The 12,514-nt window shown below is 31.9% G+C and overlaps 1 protein-coding gene across 2 annotated transcripts; it reads left to right on the forward strand.

Moving 5' to 3' along the window:
* The first annotated feature begins 1,613 nt into the window (after positions 1–1,613).
* Positions 1,614–10,488, forward strand: LOC146527174 (uncharacterized). Of its 2 annotated transcripts, none has more exons than XM_085206321.1 (15): positions 1,614–1,907; positions 2,249–2,413; positions 2,737–2,851; positions 3,190–3,297; positions 3,783–3,934; positions 4,918–5,050; positions 5,403–5,482; positions 6,000–6,092; positions 6,405–6,530; positions 6,950–7,170; positions 7,369–7,470; positions 7,851–8,005; positions 8,478–8,561; positions 8,931–9,109; positions 9,289–10,488. In XM_085206321.1, exons 1-15 carry the CDS (start codon positions 1,767–1,769, stop codon positions 9,385–9,387), a joined length of 1,953 nt encoding a protein of 650 aa, XP_085062447.1. In that variant the 5' UTR covers positions 1,614–1,766; the 3' UTR covers positions 9,388–10,488. The 2 variants fall into 2 exon arrangements, with proteins under 2 accessions (XP_085062447.1, XP_085062448.1); XM_085206322.1 differs by having other exon boundaries at positions 6,408–6,530.
* Positions 10,489–12,514: the final 2,026 nt, after the last annotated feature.

The raw sequence follows: 12,514 nt of genomic DNA on the forward strand, positions 1-12,514 counted from the left end.
CTCCGAAGGACAGCGTTGCCAGCAGTGTTGCCAACCTCAGGAAAACAAAAAACAGAAAAACATATTAACTCATTAAAAATTATACAACTACTTTTACATTTATAGTTATTACATTTATATTTATTGTTTATTTTTATTAGAAAATGTAGCTAAAATGAAAATATCTACCCAAAACATTATTAGTTTTATAAAATGATTAATTTTATCAACATTTTTAATTTCGCGGCTTTCGATGTTCACGTAATATTTTTTTAAAGTTATGTACATAAAAAAACTTAACCCTTACTATAAGATCATTTCGTTGTTCGTCTGTTTTTATGTCTGTCCAGACTGTTTATCTCAGGATCGAGTAACAGATATGTTAAACTGAAATTTATATCAAATAACCAGATTTACGATCTCATGGAGCTCCGAAAATGAAAAGTCAACGCAATCTTAAAATACGAGCGATTATAATTTTTGCTGCATTTTGTTTGAAATTCACCGCGTGCAAACCCTTTAGGGCGGTGGGTCTACAATTATGAAATTGGACTAAAAGTGAGAACTTACAATACAAACGAAAGTATGAAATGAAAGCAACTTTAATAAGTAAACTTCCTGTTGATCATAATTATTTTTACGCATTTCAAAAAACAACTATACTTATAATAAAATCGTAAGAGGGTTGGTGTTTGTACTTGGAAGATATTTGAAAAAAAAATGTTGTTTGTTTGAAGTTGTCCTTTATTAACGTAATAAAACCCAAAACAATGATTTTTAAAATTTTTGTCTGTTTCTCTGTGCGTTTGTAATTGCTAATCTCAGAATCGGCTTAACCGATTTAGATGCGGTTCTGATTTAGATTCACTAATGGATTCTGCAAGCTTCCAAAAACATATTGCTAATTATTGTAACAGTTATTTTATACAATTGTTTTAGTAAATTGACTGACTTTTTTAATTTTTTGAAAGTTTTTAATTTCTTTATTAATATTTCTATTTCAAGTGTGTCTATTATATATGTATAAAAAAAGAAATTTTATTATTAATAATATAATTTAAAAGTGTTGATTATTTAAAGTTGACTTTTAAATTATTTCATGTTTGTTAAGGAACAAAATATGGTTGTCATCGTTGATTATTTTTAAAAATTAATAAAAATATTTAAGCAAGTGTGTATATTAAGCATTAACTAAACAGCGGTATTTATTTACAATAAGAAATATATTTTATGAATATTCATTTACAAGTTTATCCTATTTTCAGAAAGTTTAGGTAAATATATATATTTCTTATTCTTGTCGCAACATGTAGCATTCGCTATCCCGCTTCGTTCCTCTCTTTCTGCTGAATTTATGTTGAGAAGCGGAGGTCAACGCCGCACTTTACCTCGAAACCAGAGCAAAGAAATAAAAATATTAAATATTTCATTTCTTCAAGTGGAAATCGAACCCATAACCTGTCGCGTTCACGAGACCATAAAAAAACAGAATTTCTACAAATCTACAATAATATTGAAAATCGCCCTCACACACGCAATATTATTGAAAGTGTGTGGCCAGGTTTACAATCCCAGATTAAATAGAATTTATAACCTATATGGTGACATAGACTAAATATTGACAATATTTTAAATTTTTTATTATTATGATTATTATATTAGTACCACAGACAGAACACATTTACTTATTAGTATTTATACTCATTAACAAAGTATTTACGTACTCGCAAGTAAAGTTTGTTTGACGTTCATGTTTATTAAATTTATTTAATGCTAATTAAATAGACATGGCCTCAAGTACGAGTATTAAAATAGAGAATTTATGTCGGACATGTTTATCAAAAGAATTATTAATGTTTTCAATCTTTGACATTCGCTTGGGCATGGAAACATTAGGCAATGTAATAACAGCAATAACTGGTATGAAGGTAAAGTAACAATTAAAAAAATCTCGATTATAGCAAGTTTAAAATAAAATTTGCCAAATAATATATACATTAGACTGCTGATATACTAGCGAAAGAAAAATTGCTATGCGAACTGCTTCTTTGTAATTCAATTGCTTGCAGCTTGTTCATTGAGCAAAATATTTTTTTTATAATTTATAAATGTCCTGTATTTTTTATTGTTTAGGTTAAGTACTTTTGAATTCTAGCATAACTTAGTAAAATCTTGTTACAAATGAAATGACATTGTAATGTTAGATGACATATTTGTTATATTATATTGAGTATTTCCTTAAAATAAGTATTTTGATAACTTTTTTTAGATAGCGCAAGGTGATGGGTTGCCTTCTACCATATGCAATGATTGTAAAGTAAAAGTTTCAAATGTACATCATTTTAAAACTCGTGCACAAGAAGCTGAACTCACGCTTAGAGGATTACTTACTAAAGAAAAGGTTCCACATAATGAAAATAATTTAGTTTATAAGGTACTTTACATTTTTAATTATTTTTAAAAACTGACTATAGAAGTGGTCAATTAAATATTTTTTATAATGATTACAGCATTACTTAACTAAAGTTTTTTGAAATATAAAAAATTGTCAATATTAACTTCTTCTTTTGTATCTTGTGTGGTGGAACTTAATGCAATGCTTTGTTTTTTTACTGGCTGAAATGAAATTAAATCATTCTTTCAAGTGGAAAATTTAACCCAAAAGTAGCATTAAAAGTCAGAAGGTGCTCCACTGCCCCATGACTCAAATAGAACTTAATGGAAGTGATTAATATTAATTTACCATTAACGATGTAGGCTAATTCTGTTGAAGTAAAAATAGAACAACTTGTACAAGACAATCATCATGATTATATGGACTTAGACCTGTCATTGGCACTTAGTAATGTGGAAGAAACATTTAATGATGTAGGTAAGTCATAAAATAACATTGGCCTGCTTAAATTATTCCTTATGAATCATATAGAAGAAAATAAAGCATTTTCCATTCAGATCTATATTTGGAAAATTTATTTAAATATGTTTTAACTATAATATTTTCAACTTTATAACAAATATTATTAAACTAAGTGAGATTTTGTAGTATTAAAGGAAAAAAACATCAAAAATATGTGTTGAACTGTTTTGTATATGTGATTAATGTATATTTTGACACATTTTGATAATTTTGTTTACTTTTTTATATTATATTATTTAGATTGTTTAAAAATAAAATTCTGTAATGCAAATTATTTCATTTACTAATTTCAGATGCAGTAAAATGTGAAGACGAACTGAAAAACAAAGATTCTATTACAAATATTCAACAATCTGAAAATATACACTTAAAAGATGAAGTCAGTCATGAATTATCAAATTGTAAGTATAGTTTTTTAGCTTTACCGTATGGTGTATCCTGTCCATATTATGTAATAAAACACTCTACTCCCCACCACTGGTGGAACTCAGCATGATTGATTGTTGACCAGAATTTGAACAATTTGTTATTTACCAGAACAAGAAAATAATAACATACTTTCATACCCAGGTGAGAAGATGGTAAATTGTGAGGAAATCTTATTGAAATTGATAAACAATGTTAATATGTCATTTTAATAACAATTTCATTTGTAATAAATAAGAATCAATGACAGGATGAGTGACAATATAAATTAAAAACTATGTATTTTATGGAATTAAACCATTCAATGCTTAATGATGTTCAAGTCCATTTGCATGTCCTTTTATATATATAGATCCATGTACTATATACTCATCTCATAGCTTATTTTGAAAAAATCTTGCATCCGTTTTGTTAAAGAAATATTGGCAACAATATCTATTTAGTATCATATTATTTGCAGCTCAGGAAAATGGATATGACAATAATACATATTGCCCTGTATGTGGATCGGGATTCTCAGACGCCGAGGGTCTCACAAAACATGTTTGGGAACAACACGAAGATCTCATGGGTCCCAAGAAGAGGGGGAGACCAAAGAAGTTAGTTACAAGTGTATGTATATTATGTTTCGTGTTTCTATAACATTTAAGGTAATTTGGGGGAATAGTGGGTGGATTTTTGATGTGTTAGAACAGTATAATAAAAAATATCCGTTAGCTTCAATTTAACCTAAATTAATGTTATATGGCACAACTTGTAGATGATGTCAGGCTCATAGCTCTAAATATAGCCTACTAAAGCCTACTAAATATACTGCAACAATATTTGCTTTTGACTTTTTTAAAGTCAATATATATTGCTCCACACTGTATCCCATAAATAGCAGTGTAGGCAGAGGGAACCTGGGAATCTGGTGTTAAAACACACCGTTCCCATTAAGACACTTTTGTTCCTCATTTTCCGCCTAATTCTTGAATTTTGTGTAGAGTGGTGGAACTTAAGGCTGTGCTTTGGCTCGTTATCTGAAGGAGTAATGAAAATTTTAAATATTCAATTCCTGCGAGTGAATATCGAAACCACAACCGTCGCGTTTTCAGTCGCACGCTTGTGGCATTGCTCCACGACGACCTCTTTTATTTTTTAATATGACAGAATAAAATGTTCATGAAGGTGTAAGTTCGGACTTAATGTAAATTCTCATCTGTTTCTTTATTAATGGAGTCCATACAAATATTTTATTGATTTTCTCAGCCAATAGTAATTTTCATAAGAAAATTACTTTCTTTTATTAGCATATATCACTGATCTAATTTATTCAGAGATAAATATATATCATCGCTGACTTTTTCTTACGTTTTTGAAAGGACAATATTTTTCTAGAACATTGTTTTTATGTGTCTAAGCTAAGATTGAGCTAGCGCACGCTATATAAGCGTTCAGGGAGCCCAATTTCGTCGACCTTACCTTAAAACAACCAAATTTTTGAAAATACCAAGAAAAAATGACAAAAGAGAGTAGCCTATTCATCCCATTCACATTCCGAATTTATAATTTTAGTAAGGATTCAATTTTGCACTTTGAAATGATTTTTTCAGACGATTCTCAATAAACTTTCTGAAAAGGGGTATAATGTGATGTATTTGCCCGATTTAAAGCACACTTGCTTATTTTGCAAAGAAAATCTTAAAACAAAAGAAGATTTATTTTCACATACAATACAACATAAAGGTTGGTTCAAATTTTTTTCAATCAATACGTATTTTTTCTTAGCATCAAGTGTTAGTCTCATACTGCTTCACGCGTGATACATCCCACATATAACGGGCTAGGCTAGAGGGACTGAGTGTCTTGGCATTGGGTGTTAAACCACTGTCCTGCCCACTTCGCGAACAATTTCCGAAGTAGCAGAAGTCAATGCTGAACTTTATATTTTTAGCTGATCAAGGAAATGAAAATAATTCTTTGTTCTTCTCACTCGGCGAATCGAACCTACAACAACAATGTTTACGGTCAGACGTTTTCTCACCGCCCCAAGACGACTCTTTAAATGTATCTAACATAATAATAATTTTGATTTCAGATGTTAAGGTATTCAGTTGTTTAGTGTGTGACAAGATGTTTCTTAAGAAAGATGACTTGGAGCAACATAAGTGTTTACAGGTACGATATGTTATTATTTTGTACCTTTTCTAAAATATTAAAATAAATAAATCAGTTTCCCGCTGTATCCCGCACACAGCAGGGTAGGCAGAGGGAACCTAATGATAAGACACTTCATTCTCTATTTTCTGCCGAATTGTGGAGTCATTACGTGTGAAGTGGCAGAACTCAATGCAGCGCTTTGCCTCGACATCAGAGCGAAGAAATGGAAATATATACGTAAATAAATATTCCACTTCCTCGAGTGGGGATTGAACCCATAACAATGTAATAATTGTGACTAACGCGACGGTTGTGGGTTCTTATAAAACAAGAATATCATTACAGAACAAACATCGGAATATGCTAAAAGCTGTTGCATGCTAAAATAATTTTTTTCTGCACAAGAAGCCTAGAGTTAAGACACTACGTTTTCCACTCTCCGCTGAGTTCCGCAACGTCGCGCTTTGTCTCGTTACCAAAACTTGTGTTTATTTTATAATAGATGTAATTATAGATACTTTATTTCTTCTACCAGTGCGAGCCATCGGATTTGCAAGAAGCTGATAGTAATATAAATTTATTTAAAGAAAGCTTACTTCAGGATATTTTAATGACCGACCCTGTAATGGTAATTGTTTTTTAATATTTTTTTAATTTTTAACTGGCTGCTGCACGACCGCCTCTCTATTATCAAAATTTTGTCTACTGACGTTTTATATAAAAAGTAAAGTAAATAAATAAGGCTATCGTGCCAACGTCCTGCAAATGCAACATTACCATTTGAGGGAATATATTATTTTTATTTACTCACTCTGGCATGGCCATATATTCCCACTCAACACGTAATATTTAAAAAATTTGGCGGTACATAGAGTTAGGGAGTGTCTTGATACTAGAAAACAGTTAGAAACTAAATAAATAAGTATCATAATTCTATTAGCAGGAAATGGAGTCTATGGAACAATGTGAGGAGTGCGGTGAAATATTCATGTGTAGGACAGACTTGACAAAACACCATGATCGGAATCACCCTAAATTATCCTCTCGGTGCCATCTTTGTAACAAGGTTAGTCGTCATTATATATATATATATATATATATATATATATATAATTATATAGCCGATAGCATATAGTTATTCAGCCGATACTAAAAATCATACAAATGATTTAATTTTTTGCCTGTCTGTCGGCTTTCTGTTTGTCCGGGCTGTTCTCCAGACTAACCGACAGAACCAAAATAACCAAACATTATTCTTCTTTTTTTTGCGAGCAAAAGTGAATAAGATTTAAAATATCTACAATTTATTTACTGTATAACAGTATAAAAAGTCAAAGTGTCAGTTTGCTGGTGCAACTCATTGTTGTGACGCTTACTAAGAGACCAATGGCAAAGTCATTGTAATTACTTTATTTGTATGTATTTGTAAGTTCGTTTTTAGAGTACACGGTCTACAATTATTATGCTATATTATACTTTAACAAGGTATTCGCAACAGTCAAAAGCGCTGTCCGCCATAGAAGAGCATGTTCTCGCGTTGAGCGTCTGTTCGCTTGTTCGTCCTGCAACCTTCGCTTCGCTCACGAGGTATCGCTCAACAAGCATATATTAAGGGCACACGCCGGCCAGAGTGTGTCCGTTCGCTTCATGGACAGGGATAGAACTCCGCAACATAGATGCGATATATGTAATAGACGGTTTTATAGGTAAGCTTCATCCATTTATTCCAATCTTCTAAAAAATTTTTTTTTTGTTGTTTTTGTTTATAATATTGGAGAAGGTAACTAATTGAATTTTTTTGTGTACATGAAAATTTATATTTTTTAAATTGTTAATTGTAGCATTTTGAAAATAGCTATGTGCAACATTATGCGTAGTTTAAAGAATATTTTGTGATTCTATAGAAAGGACGTATTAGCAAGGCATGCAAGCATACACAAACAAATAGACAAGTGCTTTGAATGTGACGTTTGCAAAAAGAAGTTTCATAGGAGAGATAATCTAAAGTAAGTTCCTCATAATGTTCATTTTTAGGAACTTGTAAAACATGAAATACATATATAAATAAATAAAATAAATTAGCTTCACACTGTTCCCGCACACAGCAGGGATTCAAAATTTACTTTAGTGTTAAGAGACTACGTTTCCCGTTCTCTGCCGAATTCTGGAGGCATTGCGTATTGAGTGGCAGAACTCAACGAAGATATGAAAAATATTTAATATTTAATTTACTCGGGTAGGGCTCGAACCTACAACCAGTTGCATTTACAGTCACACACTTGTGCCTCTGTGGTGGCACAGTCGTGGAACTGGCCTCAAAATACATAAAGATCCTACAAAATAAAATAGATATATAACATTTTTATTTGCATATATAACATTTCAGATCGCACATGAGAGTGCACAATGGGAAGGGTCAAAGCTCTAACAACTGTCTATGCCTGTACTGCGGGAGAAGCTTCTCGAACTCCTCAAATCTGATAGTGCACATGCGGCGGCACACCGGCGAAAAACCTTACAAGTGCGACTTTTGTGATAAAGGTGTTTATATTTTGTACTTATTTTTTTTGTGCTCTCTATATTTTAAATAGCAGGTGTCGGCAGATGGAACCTAGTGTTCAAACATTTCGTACTCCACCTTCCTGAGACCGTGCCTGTACCTACACGCATTTTGTCTATGAGCGGAAAAGTGATATTATTTCAAATGAAATAATATTACTTTTCCTTCCATATTACTTATCGGGTAAATACCCGATTGGGAGTAGCAACCACACAAGCCGTCGCGTTTACCTTCAGATGATGTCCCTGCGCCATGTCTCTTATATAGAGTAAAATATCAAAAATATTAAGGTAGTTTGATTATCTTCTTTCACTTGGTGAAAGAAATTAAATGATTTTCATTTCCTCGCCCTGGGGGACAAAGCTAAAGCAAATTTGAAATTTGAAAAAGTGAATTTGATATCACTTTAAAATATAAATATGAAAACTTGAACAAACATAATTTGTTTAAAAGGTTTCCCACGTTCATCGGACTTGCAGTGCCATCGTCGTTCACACACAGGGGAAAAACCTTGTATATGCGGTGTTTGTGGCAAAGGTATTTTTTTTATACATTGTTTTAATTTTTATATGAAGATTCTCGAGAGACGGCACATTTTTATTATATTGCTATTAAATTTTAAATTTCTTTTGACATTTTTTTTTAAAACTGATTTAAATAATTAAAAAAATAAAAATAAATATTCACGATAGCCTATGGATATATCCATGGGCTATCGTGGCTGGCGTTGACTGATTGCATAAACACAAGGGTTGTGAATCTGAACCCTGTTAAAAGGAATGAATTATTTTCATATCTTCGTTCTGGCAAAACACAAACCCAGCGCGGAGTGTAGTTCCGCCACTCAAGCGAGCGAAAAGCACAGTGCTAAAAAATTAAGCGTGAAAAAACTATGTTTTTTTCCAGCGTTTTCCCGCAGCAACAAACTATCCCGCCACATGCGTGTACACACCGGTGTTAAACCCTACAAGTGTTCATATTGCGAAAAGGCGTTCTCCCAAAGCAATGATCTCACGTTGCATGTGCGCCGCCACACTGGTGACAAGCCGTATGTCTGTGAATTATGTGGAGATAGGTTTATACAGGTAGTTTGTTTATTTTGTTATTTCTTTTACAACTGTTCTGTAGAATCTTCGACGGCTAAAACTATTTTTATATTATAATTCATTACCAATTTACACAACATCTTTACATAAATAGCCTGTGTTAGTCTGATGTATAAGCTACCCAATTTATTATTTAAAAAGTAATATTTTGTCGCCAGGGCACAGCATTGCACAACCACAGGCGCGCGCAAGGCCACTACCCACCGCCCGCCCTCCCCCTCGTGCACACCGTGCAGACCGTTTCACAGACGCACTGACACCGCAACACGCGCGCTGACCTGCTTGCGAGCACATTGGTACTAACGTTGAAGGAATAAGTGGCTAGTGGCTATCAATGATATCTATAGTGGTTTTGAACGTCACTCACTATTCTATAGACTAGCTTCGGCTTAGCACTATCTTCTATCTAGAATAATTTTTTTAAATAAATTTTTAGTTTCTGTAATATACCTAGATTATATACTACCTATATTTGTGTGCAGTGTACTATATTTTATAACTTAGTAGTAGTAATTGTGTAGAAACCTTTATATAAAGTCTATATATATGTCGCCGCAACCATTATTGTGGGTATATAATTATATTGTCGATATACTTATTTCAATTCCTTTCACTAACAATGATTTCATTGTAATGTAAATTACTTTGAATTCTACTATTTTATGCCATTATTATAAGTTTATTTTAATTAAGAAATATTTAATAATGTTTTTAAATATTACGTTGAATTTAGATATAAAATAGATACTGTAAATATTAAATTAATAGTTTTGTATTTGTCACCTTCCGGTCACGCCACTAGGCGCGTCATCGCTTGTCATTGTCAACGATATATAAACGGCCGCACGGGCATTGTACGTTCAAGCCTGGAGGCTCACATCGGCCGGCTCGCGTCCAACCCATTCCGCCGTGCCGATGCATCGGACTTTCCCTCGCGGGGGTCGAAAGAGTTGAATACATAATGTACGCTCAGTCGAGGCTCTTCCGCGACTTTCTCGGATAGCAGAGGTGGGATCGGATCAAACTCCGGTCTCAATTTCCCTCTGCTACGGCATATATATATATGATTTTGATAATTAATAACCTCTATCTCTCTATAGAATAAGATGTTTTTTTTTGTTGAATTTTAAAATTGTGTTTAAATTGTCTTTATTACAATATACTTTATATGTAGATAGCGTTATCACAGATATATAGTAATTGTCAGATATATAGTAATGTCTGCATATCTCTTAACCATATATATTGGAAGTTTGGACGATTACCAAATCTGTGATACTATGTAAGAATATACTCCCTTTAATTATAATAGATACAATGGAGGTTTTTTTTATATAATATATGTATTTTTAAATCAACTTTAGTTTTATTTTACTTATTTTAATACTTACTTCTCATTATTACGTAAGCAACTGCTTTACAACGGTGGCGAAGTATTTAATTTTTTTCAATCATAGTTACTGTTTTATTGTATGCTAATTAATTTTCCTTATACATTGCCTAGAAGAGTTAAATAGAATTTTACGATTACAGTTTAATGAATATTTTTTTTTAAATTTTCGTTACATTTTGTTTCTTTAGATGAAAAATTAAAACAGTATTTATTCATGAGTAAAAGTTACGAGGTGGCAGCATTCGAATAATCTTAATTGCGGCTCTTGTGACATTTACGTCCTGTACACTAAAAAAAAATCAAAACACCATAATTTTAACTTTTCAATTTTCATTAGAAAAAAAATTAGTAGATTAAATATAAAAAAAATATTATCAATTATTTAGTATAAAGGAATTTACTTACTGCAGAGGAACACTCATTTCCAATACACTAGAACATAATGTCACTCAATTCAGCATATTTTTAGTTCAAATTATAATTAAAGAAAAAACATTATTTATACGGTAAAATTAACCTTCTGATTTTAAAACTGGATGAAAACTATATCTACTATAGTTTTTAAACAGTTAAGTAATAAAACATGTAACATTAAGTTAGGGATATATACTTACACGGGCTATGCATCTCTTTGCGTGGCACTGTACACACAAAATGAAATAAAAAATATCTAATAAATATCTTAATAATTTATATGTAGTTATAGGTGAGTTAAACGATTAATTACTTAAAGTAAATTAGGTTATATGATAAATACCTCCGACATACAGCCTGTTCCATGACACTAAAAGGACAGATCCATTAACTATATGTTTACAGACCAACTTATTTAAAAATTAAAAATAATTATTTTTAACTCAATTTTAATTTGCATGGCATTGGCACAGCGCGAGAGGTTGTGGATTCGATTCCAAGTCGAGGAAATGAAATATTTAATATTTTCTACTTTTTGCTCTGATGCCGAGGAGGTAAAGCGCGGCGTTAAATTCCGCCACTCAGACACGCAATGCCCCCAAAAGTGGCTGTAAAATATCTTGTAAAATAATATGCTTTTCCAACGTAGTGAATCTAAAATACCATACCTCCGCTACGCAACTTACTCCCGTACACTGTATAATGAGAATTACTTCGTTAGTAGGTGTATTCCTTACTTGTGAGTCGTGACTCGTGAGTCAACATTTACTTACATTGGATCTACACTTATGTCCTTCACACTGATGAAAAAAAATAAATAAATAATTAATATAAAATATATGCCACATACATTTTTATAATTATCAAATGAAAACTTACAAATGAATTCGCCGATAATCCATCGCTCTTAAAAAAATATATTATTAAAAAATTATTAAAAAATGAAATCAAGGGAAAAGTTTAACTTTAGATTTTTTGCTATAAAAATACAAACCAATGTTAGACACGATGCTGCGTTACACTATAAATATGGAAAAAAAATTAAATTTATTAATTTAGAATATTTATAGAATATTTTGTACAATAACGACTGAAATTACCTTTGCATTGCAAATACGTCCATTACACTAAAACAGAAAACTTTGAATAAGATCAAAATCAATATTTTATTCCCTCGAGTGGGAATTATTCTTCATATCGTAATGTATCATGTAAACAATAATTTGTGATTTTTTCCAGCTTAATGCTATATCCCGCACGATGCAGTGGAGGCAGAAGGAGCCTAGGGTGAAAACACTCCGCTCCCCACTCTCCGTCAAATTCTGGAGGCATTACACATTGAGTGGCAGAACTCAACACCGCGCTTTGCTTCGCCACCAGAGCCAAAAAATTAAAATATTAAATATTTAATTTCCTTAAATAGAAATCGACCCCAACCTGTCGATTGCCCTTGCACCACGGCGTGCCTTCGTATATATACTTGTGTTAGTACCTAACACAAAAAGTAAATATAATAATAAACAAAAAATATGATTTAATAATAAATTAAATTACCTTTGACATACAAATATTTAGGA

The sequence above is a fragment of the Heliconius melpomene genome, chromosome 21, assembly GCF_056956725.1.
Source record: "Heliconius melpomene rosina isolate 202511_hmr_F chromosome 21, ASM5695672v1, whole genome shotgun sequence".
Taxonomy (NCBI): domain Eukaryota; kingdom Metazoa; phylum Arthropoda; class Insecta; order Lepidoptera; family Nymphalidae; genus Heliconius; species Heliconius melpomene.

Excerpts from the sequence above, each read along its gene's own strand:
- LOC146527174 (XM_085206321.1), top strand. The coding sequence starts at position 1,767 with ATGGCCTCAAGTACGAGTATTAAAATAGAGAATTTATGTCGGACATGT. Across the intron at positions 3,298-3,782 it reads CAGTCATGAATTATCAAATT|CTCAGGAAAATGGATATGAC; the intron begins GTAAGTATAGTT and ends TATTATTTGCAG. Across the intron at positions 9,110-9,288 it reads GTGGAGATAGGTTTATACAG|GGCACAGCATTGCACAACCA; the intron begins GTAGTTTGTTTA and ends TTTTGTCGCCAG.